The 14,950-nt window shown below is 39.2% G+C and overlaps 1 protein-coding gene across 1 annotated transcript; it reads right to left on the bottom strand.

Moving 5' to 3' along the window:
- Positions 1 to 1,359: 1,359 nt before the first annotated feature.
- Positions 1,360 to 3,523, bottom strand: sox3 (SRY-box transcription factor 3). The gene has a single exon (XM_067599601.1). It carries the CDS (start codon positions 3,054 to 3,056, stop codon positions 2,154 to 2,156), a length of 903 nt encoding a protein of 300 aa, XP_067455702.1. The 5' UTR covers positions 3,057 to 3,523; the 3' UTR covers positions 1,360 to 2,153.
- Between the last annotated feature and the right edge of the window lie 11,427 nt (positions 3,524 to 14,950).

Here is a 14,950-nt window from a genome sequence, read left to right as displayed (position 1 = left end):
CTTATTCATTCCAAGGTACACTGCAACAGCGGGCCAGTTCATTATTCCAAACACCTTTGCCTTAAGAGTGTCAGCTACAGTACGTTTGCTGAGGGACAAGGGACAGTTAAGTTCAGTATAATATATTGAAACATAAGATCCAATATAAAGACTGCTTCAGTCAACATTATACATTTTAAATAAACCAGCTTAGAGGTGGACAGATTTCTGCATTGCTTAAAAATTTCTAAATGTGCAGAAGGAGAAAATGAGCACAACAAAAGTTCTGCTGTGCACATCAGAAATTATACACAAAAATGTCAAAATTAGAAAATGCCTTCTCAACAAGCAGAACATCATTATCGATCATTTAAATACCTGATTTGATCCTTTAAAATAATTTATTACATTATTTATGTTTACCACCGGTAAATAACTGTCAAATTGTATAAGATGTGGCACATCAAGACTGACATGCAAAGTAAATTACATGTATAAAGCTTTTCAGAGCAAATTTCAGATAACAGCTCCTGTGTTTTATTGGGGGGGAAGGGTGGATTATAATTTATAAATTGAATTTTTAAAAATCAGAATAATGTGTGAAGTTACACCATTTTAAATTGAGTTTCTTACATTTTAAAAAGTGGAAATAACCTGAATTCTTGTGATAAATTGTAAGAAACACGTTCATACTGAGGCAACACAGTGATGACAGCCTATGGAAGAAAATAGTGATATTATGCCTTGATCTATATAGTAAATACTGAAATAAGTGAGGAAAGGTGAACTTAAAGGAAAATTGTACCTGGATAAGGAAAGAGCGAGTTTATCAGCAACTATTTTAAGAAAAAAAAATGAGAGTGCTTTTTTAATAAAGAACTTTTTTAAACAATATCAAAACAAAAAGTAAAGCACCTGTAAAAAGTGTATTTATATTCAATCAATATTAAGTGTATCATATTAAAATTCAGCAGGCCTAAGAAGAAGTCTAATTATATTTTTAATTTCATCTGGATATTGAAAATGTTACAAATATATTTTGAATGCAATTTATAATCCAATCACTCTTCAAGGTTTGTAGAGAAATATTCAAGAAAGTAATCAAGAAAGATTTTTTAAAAATGAATTGATGGAGCAAACTCTAATGAAGACCAATTGTTTGGTCATTTCCACCATATTATCTGAGAAAATATTAGGAGCAGATTTTCATTCAGTGAGCTGCACATCTTTAAACATCAATAACATTTTGTTATCACTTTTATGCTCACTTGACTGTTGGGAGATACCATGTACTCAAAGAGATTTTTAAAAACAAAACACACTAAATATTCCCACGAAATTTCCAAACCTTAAATTACACACAAAACACAGAGTCACAAATCATGTTTCGTACAAATTTATTCAGCATTTAAGAATAGAGGATGGTCTTAAAATATGTAGAAACGTCAGTTTAAATAAACCTTTTCGTTCAGAATAATGAGTAAACATGACACTGTCAAAAACCATCACAGAACAGAACATTTTACAAAACAAAATTTGAACATTTCACGTGACAAGAACATCGGGTTCACAAGCTAAAAAAAAAGAAAAACAAAATCTTACTATAAATAAAACTTGCGTTTGCGACCCGCACAGTCTTAACATATTTTAACCTAGATCATGAGGGGGGAGGAAAAAAGAAAGAGAGAGAGAGAGAGGGAGAGAGAGAGGGAGAGAGAGAGAGAGAGAGAGAGACTACAAATTTGGACACAGTCGAGACAACTGACATTCTACAAATTAAGTGTAAACATTTATGAACCAACTTTCCATCCAGCTTTTCTGAAATACACCAGCCTCTTCATGAGGCCACATGCCTTTTCATAGAGAGAAAATATGGCATTATTTAAAATATAGAAGTCCGATTCTTCTACATAAGTTGATTGCTTATGCTTGTGATAAAAAGCCTCTTTGCAATGCAATTTACTCTGATGGACTCAACGTTCAGTTTCGGTCCATTTAAAATGCTTTTCTTTCTTTTTTTCTTTTTTTTTTTAAATGGACAACTCAAAACATATTGAGATAAAATTGTTTTTGAACAAAACTGATGAACGTTGTTTCTTTAGCAACCAAAAAGTTCAAGTATCCAAGTACTTTTTTTTTTTTTTAAAGTTTGAAGTCTTTTCTTTCTGTTGCTCTCAGATGTGGGTGAGAGGTAGCGTCCCATTGACGCCAGTCCCTGCGGTCTGATAGTGCGGATGGACGCTGTGTAACCGGCTGCTCTGCAGGGAGGAATGCTCTGCGCTGTCCCCACCGGGAGGCAGGTACATGCTTATCATATCCCTCAGGTCCCCCAAACACGCCCTTTGAGAGTGGGACGTGATGGCCGGCGGCGGTGAGCTCGGCTCGGTCTTGCACACGGACGCCATGGAGCTCAGTCCCATGGCGCTGGTGGTCTGCTGCGTGTAAGCTGGAGACATGCTGTACGTGGAAGCCGCATTCATGTAGGTCTGTGCCGAGGACATCATCGGGTACTGGAGCCCTGCCATCTCGTATCGGTGCATCTGCTGAATCTGGGGGCTGTTCATGCTGTGATGCTGAGGGTAGGCCAACTGGTCCTGCATGAGGGAGTACGCGCTGTTTGTCCACCCGTTCATGTGCGCATAGCCGTCCATCCTCTGCCCCACCGACACCGAGTTGTTGACGGCATTGGCTCCTGGCGCCAACAGTCCCCCGGGCAAAGAATACTTGTCTTTCTTGAGCAAGGTCTTGGTCTTCCTGCGGGGACGGTATTTATAATCCGGATGCTCCTTCATGTGCATAGCGCGCAGACGCTTGGCCTCGTCGATGAATGGTCTCTTTTCAGCGTCGGTCAGAAGTTTCCAGTCAGCACCAAGCCGCTTGCTGATTTCAGAGTTGTGCATTTTGGGATTTTCTTGTGCCATCTTCCTCCGCTGTCCCCGAGACCAGACCATGAAGGCGTTCATCGGCCGTTTCACCCGCTCCTGGTCGCTGACACTGTTGTTCTTTGCGCCCGGCGCCGAGCCCGAGTTGGACTGCGGGAGCGGGGTCTTGAGCTCGGTTTCCATCATGTTATACATTCGGGCGACTTTAAGTGTTCACTCACAGGCACATTTAAAAAAAAAAAAAAAAAAGTTCACAAAACACCACCAAAAGTCAAAGAGGTAGAGCTACTGACCAGTCTCATAAGAAGATTGGAAAAAAAGTTCTGCCCAAAGAGGCAAATGTGTCTGCAGGTGCTTCTGGTTTCTTTCCGCTTACAGCTGCTCTGTCCCCCTCGGCTCTGAAACAGAAGTCTGAAAACTTGTTCGCCAAGCTCATCTGTTAATAGGCCTAGTGGCCGAACCATGTGATGTGGATTGACAGCATGACAATGAGGAGGAGGCGACCAATCAGCGCGCAGCTCCCTATATCCACCGCCTAACCAATGAGAGCTGGCAGCGCTGTGTTTTGGTTAGAGGAGGAAGGAGAGGTAAAGTTTTAAAACAGCAGCGCAGTTCTGCAAACTGAACGCAAAACATGAGAGATTTACAATATTTATAATCTGAGAATGAGAATTTGGAAAATGCAGCCGGTTTATTTTATACAATGAAACAGCTGTTGCCTCATCGCATACAATAATTATTTTTTTTGAACAAATCAAATCCACAAATTGTCTATTTTATTCATTTCTACATATGTGACTCAAGTTGAATAGAACCAAGAGTCAAACTATGCAAATAATAAGTGTGAAATATAGTGTGTTTCATATGAAACCGTGCATGCTGAAGGGTAAAAAAAAATCCTTAGGCTAAATGTCACTATACTAATTACAGAGGCAGATCCCAACAGGCTAAAACCGACACACCAAATACTTGATGCAAATACTTCAAGTAAAAAGTGGAATATTGGAATAAAAAAGGCCTTTGGCGCAGAAATTATGCCTTTCATCTCTACCTGCTGTCAAACATGCCGTCAATCACAATTTCACAAACATTCATCCAGTCTCATATCAGGATTTCAGTGCAGGCAAAACCCCAACAGACTGATAAATATATATGTATATATTTTTTAAGATGGCCTTATTTTTTTTCATTAAACTCCATTTTGACCACCTGCTCGGTAGTTTTTGTAGCTTCCTTCAGCGCAGTAAAAAATCCTCAGTATGGATTTACTCTAAACTGGAGTGAAAACCTGTCTGAATAATTTCTTTCAGATACCTCATGTAGAAGTATTCTATGTTAGTATCAATGTATTGAAATAAAACAGAGTAATGATGATTCATGATTCTTTTTTTTTTTTTTTTAAATATAACTAATGTGTGTCAGATGCAAATTAACTGATCTTATTATCTCATCAAATGACCTCCTTCTTTTACTGGGAAAATAAGACAAAGATACTTAATTCTAAATGTTTCTGCAGTGTTGAGGCACCCAACGCAAAACTTTAATACATCAACGACCTCTTGTGGAGGGGACGGGCTATCTCTTTAGTCCCGGAGGAAACGTCTGGTTTGAGACGCCGCATGGCAAACAAGTCGCCCGCTCATGTGCTCATCCTAAAAACCACAGCTGATGTTTGCTGACTTGTTTTTCTCTCTGCGGTGTTAATGGTTATTAAAATGATCGCCGTGGAGTTGCCTTCATTTGCATGTGTGTCCTTACAAACGACCTGAAACGCCGCTTCGCCATTGAAACCAATTGCCCAACGGGGCAAAACTCACACCTGCTAATGATTACGCGCGAATCGCCCATCGAAAACCACTATTAACACCTCAGTATTTAGATGGGCTCTGCGGGGATCGTCGTGGTATGTGCATTTTAGAGCGTTTCACCTCCTGGAGTGTTCAAACTTTAAAATGCAGCCTCCTGCATTTACTGATGCAGGGCAGTGCGTCCACCTGGAGGATCTACATTATATACAAATATTTATTTAATCACTTATCACTCATGTGGAGAGAAAAGATCAACATAAAAAAAACCCAACAAAATCTATTTGAAAAATTGGTCATTTAGTTGAAAACACTGTTTCAAGATCACGTGTTCCATCTAATTTAAGGGTTTAACGAGCTGCTCCTATTAAATTATCAATGAACCGATGACATCTGTCAGTAACCAGATGTTGCTCCATTTTTTTCCCAGGGATTGAAGTTTCTGTTTTGAAGATACAACTAAAAAAAAGCTGAGGCTGTTTTCAATAAGAGCGTATTGTATTGCATTAATGTTTATATGGATATTTATATAAGCAGCAATAATGACTATGGCTCGAAAACAGAAGTAAAGAAAAGGGTGTAAATAATGTTTATGACTTGTAGGATTAGACGACACATAAAGGCACAAATGGCTTAAATAAAATTGTCTCTTATCTTAAAGGGAGGGAAAGCCTATAGTCCCTCAGCCATATAGTTGTAGTAAATCAACTGAAAAGAGACATCACTTCATGAATTTAATTTCCACGTTCAATGGGGCGTTACAAACAGAGCAGGAGCAATAAAACTAACGTCCAATTAGCAGTCATCTAATTCTCAGGGACCAGTTATTTGTTTATCTGGGCAGATCTCAATACTGATCCGCTTGTAATCTTCTTATGGAAATTGACCGGTAGCAGAGAGAGAGAGAGAGAGAGAGAGAGAGAGAGAGAGAGAGAGAGAGAGAGAGAGAGAGAGAGAGAGAACACCAGGAGTAACCCGGGGTTTGGTAATGAGGGCCTCTGTGCAGCTAATTTCCTAATTAAGGAACGGAGGACCACCAGCGCAGTCTGCTCTGATTCAGACTCAACAAGCCTGACAGCCCAAAGGGCTCTCAGGGCGCGAGGCTGCTGGATCCCACTGTTGAATGTTGGGAAATATGTGGATGTCCTGATGGGAGGATATAACCTGCACACAATCAGCTTGATCGTACATAATTTAATGTTTAAAAAACGAATGAATTGCGCATGTGCGTGTGGCGTGCACCGTGAATGAAAACAAAAACCTGCTCAGGAAATCATCGTTTTCCTGTAAGGAATTCAATGTATTTTAGTTATTTTTCGTTACAACAAATATATATCGGATTATTTAAAGGGAATATGTTGTTTAAATTGGACAATAAAGTTAACAGCTTTAAATCTAGTGACTAAATTTGACAGGAATCACAGATTTTTTTTTTCTTTTTGAAGGATTGTGGCCTAAACAAAACCAAAAATGTCAGTTATATTTGCCAAGAGCTTTAGGGGAATTAAAATCTATTCACTTGGACTAATTGACACAAAAGGACATTAATCCCACCTTTGAAAACAATTCACTTCCCTGCATGTCCGCATCCTTTGCTCGGCTGTCAATAGAGCTTTATGGTCAGACAATTTGAATTCACGACAGACAAAATGCTCCAACTCTAATAATATACAACAAAGCGCAGAGGCTGCATGTCTGTCTTTCAGCTGCAAATAACTAACTGATAATAGCTTGTAATTTATGGTCGTTTACAGCTTTTGATTGTTGAGGCCTGCGTTTGCAAGTTTTATGTTTTTATCCTTTTTTTTTTGTTCATAACTCCTCCAAAGAAAAGGGACGTTTTCATAATGGAAAATCGCATCTCAAACTCATAACAAACAACATTATTTTAACGTGTCCATTTTAAACCCCACGACCTCCAGAATCAATAACTTTTTTTGTTTCAGCTCAGTGACTGCGGACAAGGCCTTTGAGAAAAGTAATTAAGAAAGAATGGGTTTTCAATTACAGCCACAATAGAGACTGTCTCATTAAGATTTGCATGATTTTTGGACCAGGAATGCAAATGACGATGCAATTTACGCACGGTCTGCTGTTCCCATTGTGTCGGCGTGAATAGTTGCGTCCTCCCAGTTCAACACAGGTAAAATAATATTCACGGGTCATTTAAAGGAATAAAAGTGCTGCTATTATCACCTCTTTATTGCACAAAGCAGGCCTATAGTGTTCCTGATGACGTTAATTTGACTTATTTGACCCATAAGAGATGTCGTTGACAAAAATACTGAACAAAAATAGTTAATATGTATATATTAATATGTTTAATGTCTGTGTGTAACGCAGAGTCATGGTTGTGGAAATATTTTTACTCTGTCGGTGCTTAGATTTTTTTTTCTTTTCTCTCTCTCTCTCTCTTTTTTGATAACATGTTTTATATCACCTCGTTAACATTTTTTTTTACAAATGTTTTCCCAATGATTCAATATTTCATGTCAGGAAATTCTTACTAAAGTTGCAACAGTAAATCTACAGAATTCTGCAAAATTCATTTTTAGTGTTGGGAAATTAAAAAATGTATATTTATATCATAAGTTACTCTATAGCAACAGGTACCATATAAAGCCAAAATCAAATCAGTTACTGGTAACATCTTATGCCAGATCTGTTAGCAGCTTCCTTCGAAATAATAAAGTAATGGATAAAGGCATTTCTATATCCTCGTGGCATAAATAAAAATGTAAGAATATTTGTTGTTTACTCTGATGCTGCGTAAAGAAAGTCCAGTTTAACTAAAAACGTGTCCTCAGGAAAGATAAACTCTCTTTAAGATGCAAACATCAAATAAATAAAAACTTTTTTCACCTACTGAGATTTACTTTTCATCACAATGAAAAAAAATCAAAATTTATATATTTTCCTCAAAATAACTAATAAGTCAATTTGTCAAAATGTCAAAAATGTGAAGAAATAGCAAAAAAAAAAAAAAAAAAAAAAGAATAAGAGAAATGTGATTTTCTTAAGTATTGCCCTGTGTCATCAATTTTACTTGATTGTTCCAACATATAGACCATGTTGTTCTTGTCTGGTCCACAGTAATCACGAAAGAGGGGAAGAAGCAGACAGAAAAGGGCGAAATCTTCAGTCAGACATTGGGGGGGGGCAAATGGATATGGGAAAGTAGGCTTATCTTGGACTTTTAGCTACTTAAAATAAAAAATATCCTCACAGCTCTGATGGAGCTCAGGATTCATCTATAAGGCTGCTTTATTACAAACAATTCCACCATATATATAGTTGGAATCAGTGTGTAGCAGCAGCTGACCTGTGTGGATGTGTACAGAACATTAATTACCGTCAGATCCTGACCGACCTGGTGTTAATGAATGAATGCTGTGCCGCGTGCGTAAATGCGCACAGCCTCTTTCTCAGTTTGGAGATGCACTTATCGTTTCTGCTGCCGTGTGATGCTGCAGCCAGCTGTGACACGCAGCCAGCTGTGGGCACCAAACAGAGTATCAGTGCTAATGTTTCTGCAAAATCCTTGATCCATTTAGTGACACCTGAACGACATTATTGTAAGATTCAGACATTAATCTATCAGATCCGCTTGAGTCACATTAATAGCTGTATTTTGACATTTGACGTTTCAGTAGATTGTTACAGATGCGAAATATTAAAGACGTAAAAGAAGCAAAATACATGAAAGTTGGTTTGTGATTTTGGAGAGCTCTGTGTGTGCGCACCTCTAATTAAAGACACGCAATTTGAGGCTTTTGTGCTCTCTACACTTTTCATTATGTGCCAGTCTGTGCGCTGAAATGTGGAGGAAAGCCTGAAACACTTTTTTTTTTTTTAACTTTCCTGCCTGTAACACATCCATGGCCTGTAAGCTTCTGGTTATGTGCAGCACGATATTTCTCCCCCTCCTCCTGTCGCTTCACGTTAAGTTCCGCTCTGTTACATTAAAATACCACTTCTGAGGACCAGAAATATGCGGGCAAAACATTCGAGGCTGAAGCAGCAGCGGCGGCCCTCAGGACCTACAGGACGGACCCAAAGCTTTGGCACCGCGATCACAGCTGTTGTAATCGCTGTTGCTGTTGACACAAACACAGATGAGACGCAGGAGGCTTTCTGTGAATAATTCAGACAATATTGAGGGAACAAATTAGTTTTCTTTCAGCTTTTGGGCGAATCTGATGTCGTTTCAGTTACAAATATTGGGTGGGGGGGTGGAGGGGGGGGGATTTCCATGTTTCATACATTGTGGGGGGTGTTGCGGGAAGGTCACGCCCCCCGCGGCGATTACGCGCCCGCAGACAGATTTGTAAACTCACCACAAGTTGGGACGCAAACCCCGAGGATCATCTCCCACTGTGGGCCCATCTGAGGCAGTGAAAGCGTCTAAGTTCAGTCATTATAGGTGAAGGAAGGGACTGTCACTCAAACCTTCAAAAGAAACCAAAATACACACTCAGAGGACAGATGCATCGATTTTTTAAGTGAGCTTTACTGAAGTGTTGCATGTCTGCCAGGAGGACACGGGGGCTAATGGAGAACGATTCATTCTTACCTCCACTGTTGCACGGTAATTTGTGTTTTCATTGTGGTGGTGGTGATGGTGGGGGGGGAGTGAGACCCAAACGTGATATGTCCGCACTCCACGACCACCTTGTTCAGCTCTGTGGAATGTAACCGTCTTACTTATTGACCTCTGGTTGTAAAACAACATGCAAAAAAAGCTGTTTGCCTCCTGTGGCTGTCTGGGAAGAATGCCTCAAACTTCAGCCTCTTTTTCTCCCCGGCAGGCCAAGCATGTCCTTCCTCATTATGTTCTTGTGTGAGCAAGGCCAAGGCTGCTGACACAGACCCAGTGTAATCTCTTTAACCCGCCACTGTCATGAGCAGACAAGGCGTGACCACCCAACGCTCTCTGCTCCATCTCACTTAGCCAAGGGAATAGTTTTTCACTTCACCACCTCAACCTCTTTGGTTGTAGCTGCTTATCATTTAGGGATGCACATTTCAAACACAGTTGATCAAGTATACTCAACACATACACACACACACACATACACAGGGTTAATGATTGTTACAAGACCACTTAATATAATCACATGCAGCAGTGTGCAGTTAAAAATTCATATACTCACTGACCCTTGGAGTTCCCATAATTGACACCAGCATTTTTTTTCTCCTGTGGTTATTGACTAATGAAGCTAAAAGCTAATGAAATTATATCACAGGGGAGGACATCGGTGGAAGCAATTTTAAATGAATATACAATGATTATTAGCTCCTTGAAGTCATTTCTCAGACAAAGAGTCTTTACATTTACTTAGCAGATTAGGAGAAACACTCATATTAAAACATTTGGTATATGATGCGTTAAATGAAAAATACAATACTAAATTACTGTGAATTATAAGCTCCTATCCATTGGAAGCTAATTTCAATTCATTTTTAATTAAGCAGAAAATTTCAATAAATATGGTTTTGTTTCTGAGCCACTGGGTGAGGCTGGATTAAGCCATTAATGTATTACAGTTAGCGTGCAACACTTCTGCCTGAACTTCCTCGACTAAAGCTCAGCTCACACTTGAATCCTCCGATCTGTTGTCATCTAATTTATACAGACACATCATAATGTATCTCATTTGCCGGTTTCAAGGGTTTGCTACACAGACAGTGCATTGTGAGATGTAATCTGAATAATACCAAATGCTGTATATGTGCAACAAAAGAGAATACGGTTTAAATTAAGCCCCCAGATGCTTTTTGCTCCAGCACTAAAGTTGTGATAGCCTGTCAGCAAGCAAAATGCCTGCTGCTTGGAAACTACTGTCTGTGAATGGCATTATCAAGCTCCTCTATATGATGATCATTTTAAATACTGTTATTGCCTGAGTGGCTAATTACACTGCTCATTATTTTCCATGTATCTTTTGAATCATTGCCATGTTCAGTTTTTCAAAAACAAAGGAAACTTTCTCCGTTTTTTGTTTGGAAGAAAGTGCTGAATCGTCATTTTTTGCTTTGCACCATGCCCAAGCAAGCAGCCCTCTTTTGTTTTAGCCATAATTGAGATCCCACTAATCTAGCCTCCTTTTTAAAAAATGAAACTGTCTCTTTGTCAGGCCTTCATTAGTTTAAGATAATATTGTGAAAATGCACAATTAATTTGCAGTGTAACTTTAATTAATTAAATACACCCAATTTTGTAATATGATTAATGCCACCAAGTTGTTATCTGTATTATCCTCCAAAATGAATATGTAACAGTGATACAGCGCTGGGCATTAATTGCAGAAATTGAGGCTTTTAAGAACCCAAAAGTAGGTTAGGTAATTATAAGAGGTAATTTATTAAACCTTAAATAAAGAAACAAACAAGCATAAATTGATATATAAATCATGAGTACCATTATGCGTAATCTAGTTGTGATTTGGGAGAAAATGACAAATCTCTATTGCGTGCCAGGCACTTGATAAAGCAGATAGTGGTCATAAATTTAGTCCCAGTCAAGGTCTCATTAAAAGAGGCATAATTTAATTAAGAGTTAGCCATCGCCCTCTAAATATATTAATTACCTTGAGCATGACGAGATGAGCGTGGTGATTATTGCGTATTTCATTACAGTAAGTCTGCTGGGAGAAGAGCAAACTAAGGTGGGAAGCTGGCTGTGTTGACAAGATAATGGATGGGCCGGCCTGAGATGAATTTGGTCACCTTGCCCTGGGTTGAGCTCAGAGAGGTGAGACAGAGGACAACACAGGTCCTGGAGAAGGCAGGATGTCTCCGCTGTGTTTACTGGGACTCTAATATTTAGAGCTTTCAGGTAAGTGTTTGAATAAGGTTTGACAAGTCTGTATCACACTCGAGTAAATTCTTGTTTACCGCCATTTATATGATAAAGGAAGATGCATGACTAAATTATATCTGAGTCACAAGAACATGTAAAAATGATTAAAATTTAGATGACAGTTTAACATAAACAGTTAAAAATTTGGTGCCCACTCTGACAAACACATTTAATTTCTGACACTGCAAGATAAGCAATAAAATTGTAATTTTCAAATGAATTAGTTGTCTCCCGTATCTGACAGTTGTGATTTGTGATATTAAATATTAGTGCCTTACCTCGCTTGTTCCTACCCCCTGAGTACGATGTCCAAGTGTACAAAAAAAAAAAGATAAAAAGTGAAAGACGTGTAAAAGCATACAAAAATAACTACCCTGAATTCTCAGTGTAATTACTGAAAAGAAATGCTAGTCTGTCTCAACCCATTGTGGATACTTTACTTTTACATTTCGCTTATATCAACATTTGCTTTTTACTAACACAACTAATAAAGAACTACCTCTGTGTGCCACCTATTTGTACACACACATACACACATCCACAAACACATACACACACACACACACACACACACACACACACACACACACAGACCAGAAGTGTGCTGAGGAGTGCAGAGGCGACGGCTCATTGCCCCATAGACTGATATGTCAATGAAACATACAAGATGTTGCTGCCGCATTGGAGCGATTTCCAGCCTCGCTCCTCTCCTGGCTGACAGCGGGACAAAGAGCCTAAGCTACTATTATCTGGAAGCAAGCTCTCATTCTTGCTTTCATCTTTCTCTCCACTTGCACAAACATAGATGTATGTGCTTGTGCAAACACACGGTGTTCAGCATAAAAGTCACTGATGCATCCAGAGTGCATATCAGACAGAGCAAACCTTTAGTATTGTGGGGAATTTAAACATTGTTAAAGTGTCAAAATGCTTGTGAAGGGTATGGCGTTGGCAAATAAAAGAAATGGAGCTTGATATCTGATTTTCTGTGTCAGTTTGTTTGCAGCAGGATATAAAATATTTTCGACTGGATAAACCAGACAATGTCTTAATAAATAAATACATGAATAGAACGAGTAAACACAACACACACAACACAAAGCTCCCTGCACTATCTCCCTGAAAGCCCCCTCCCTCTTCTATCCTCTCTTTACTACTAACCTCCTCCCACTCTGGCCACAAAATTGAGGACACTCACCAAGCTCTGACTGGTCCCAAGGCTGCTGCTTCCCAATAACTCAGTTAGACACACCTTCAACAGCTGGCTGTCAGCAGGCCCAGGAGAAGGACCGAGAGGAGTTATCAGAGAATAGACTGGAAGAAAGCACTGACATCCACAGCCCATAGCCTCAGCTCAGATTCCAGCCATGGCCATTGAGACCGGAGAACCACCACCACAACCATGGCAGCTCCCAGTGCAGCAGAGAAATATAAAAAGAGCGAGGGAGCTGGGCAGTCACTGGTGTGGTAGTGCACACTGCAGCTGAGCTCTCCCTGCTCTGGGACCCATCTCATTCAACCAAGATTGCTTCATACAAAAGTTGACAATGCACCAGTGAAAGCCATTGTTGATATTCAACATTTTTTAAATAGCTGAGCAGAATAGACAACATGGCAGGCTGCAAAACTTGGCAAGGGAAACTGACCTGGAGCTTCCCGTTTGAAAGGGTTGCCATGCTGGGTGAGAGGAGAGAGGGCTATTGTGTAAAAAAAAAAAAAAAAAAAAAAAAAGAGGAGAGCTGGTGTGAAAGAGCTCAAAAAACAAAACATCTCCCATCCCGAGAGAGCAGAGTACAATGCTTTCTGTGCAGCAGGAAGAGGACAATCGCCTCGCATGGGTCTCAAGCATATACACATTACCAAGAAAAAGCAGAACAATGAAATCAATGCAATCAGAGCCATTTTAAAACAGGATATTATATTTCTGACTCTTGAACCAAACAAGGAAGCTCCAGCCTCATATATCATTTTGATACAAACATCAAACCCACAACATTCACAACACAAGTATTTTGGCATTCAAACCAAATCAAAAGTCAAAACTGTCAGTCGCTCTTCATGCACTGGCTTGGCTAACGTCCAGAGGAATGTCTTGCAGAGAGTCATCTATTTCTCTAATGTTGCACCGATGAGGACGATACAGCCTGACGCTGTTAATGGTGTCCTGTTTCCGTCATTGTCAAGCTGACAGCCAGGCAGATTGATATGGATATTTAAGAAGCCTTTAACCTTCCATATGTCAGAGCATCACAGTGCCGCTCGTGCCTCACAAGCTATCAAAACATCTAACATAGTGTGTGTGTGTGTGTGTGTGTGTGTGTGTGTGAATGCGTATGTGAATGTGTGCTCGCCTGGTGGCCCTAAGGCAGGTCCCAGTGTTGTGTTTCGTGCATCCTCGTGTCTCGTGGTGGGAGCGGGATAAGAGGGGAAGCTCAGGGCCTGAGTGATTAATGTGGATTTTCAAAACCCCTGAAGGAAACAGCTCCAATACTGAGGACTCTTCTCATCTACTCATTTAACACCTCATCACAATACTGTAAACTCAAAGTGAATAAAAGTGAGTAAAACGTAAAAAAGCCCTTGTACAATTGCTTTTGCTGACCTGACTGCTGATTAATCTACTGTTTGACTAAACATTGGATGCAACTAATGCAACACATTCAGCAAATGGTCATTACATGTTCCCAGAGCCCAGTGAGTTGTTCTTCCAAAGCTTATTTTGCCTGAACAACAGTCACCCACGGTAATTCAGTTTATAATGATATGAAATAGGAATAAGATCCACATCCTCACATTCAAAAAGCTAGAGCCTTTTTTTTGCTAAATTACTTACACAATTAATTGAATATTACAATTGTTGTTGATTAATTTTCTGCTGAAATTTGTCCTTGTGTTATGTTGACACTGGATTTACATAGTCAGTGTTTGGGAGACCCCGGTGCTGTATGAAAAAAAAGAATTGCAAAAGTAACTTTTCCTCCCTATAATATTTTTCTTTTCTTCTGACATCATTAAAACCCAACATGTAGAAAATGACTGTATGTGCTTGCACATTTGATAAATGTGCCATAATACAGAAATGACCATAAACGTTGTTTTTACAAACAAGAAAATATTATATGTTTTATATGTTAAATACAAAATATATATTCCATTTGAGAATAAGATGTTTATGTTTATGTTATCCTACATTGTGTTGTTACTAATGTTTGGGTTATAAAACTTAAAAAACAGAAATCAAAATAGACTTATTTGGGATTTAGGAGGGCTACTTCTGAGAAGAAAGAAATGTCAATACTGAGCTCAGATATTGAAACTATGAAAATTAATTGTGTTTAATCATGTTTTAATCATGTTTTACAGCTTGGGTCTCTAAGACAAGCAGAAAGTAATGTGTCGTTTTTTTGTAGCAGACCTCTGAA

Source organism: Thunnus thynnus, chromosome 9, assembly GCF_963924715.1.
Source record: "Thunnus thynnus chromosome 9, fThuThy2.1, whole genome shotgun sequence".
Taxonomy (NCBI): Eukaryota; Metazoa; Chordata; class Actinopteri; order Scombriformes; family Scombridae; genus Thunnus; species Thunnus thynnus.
Note: the sequence above shows the minus strand (reverse complement) of the source record. Positions and strands in the feature narration are given on the sequence as shown.

Excerpts from the sequence above, each read along its gene's own strand:
- sox3 (XM_067599601.1), bottom strand. The coding sequence starts at position 3,056 with ATGTATAACATGATGGAAACCGAGCTCAAGACCCCGCTCCCGCAGTCC.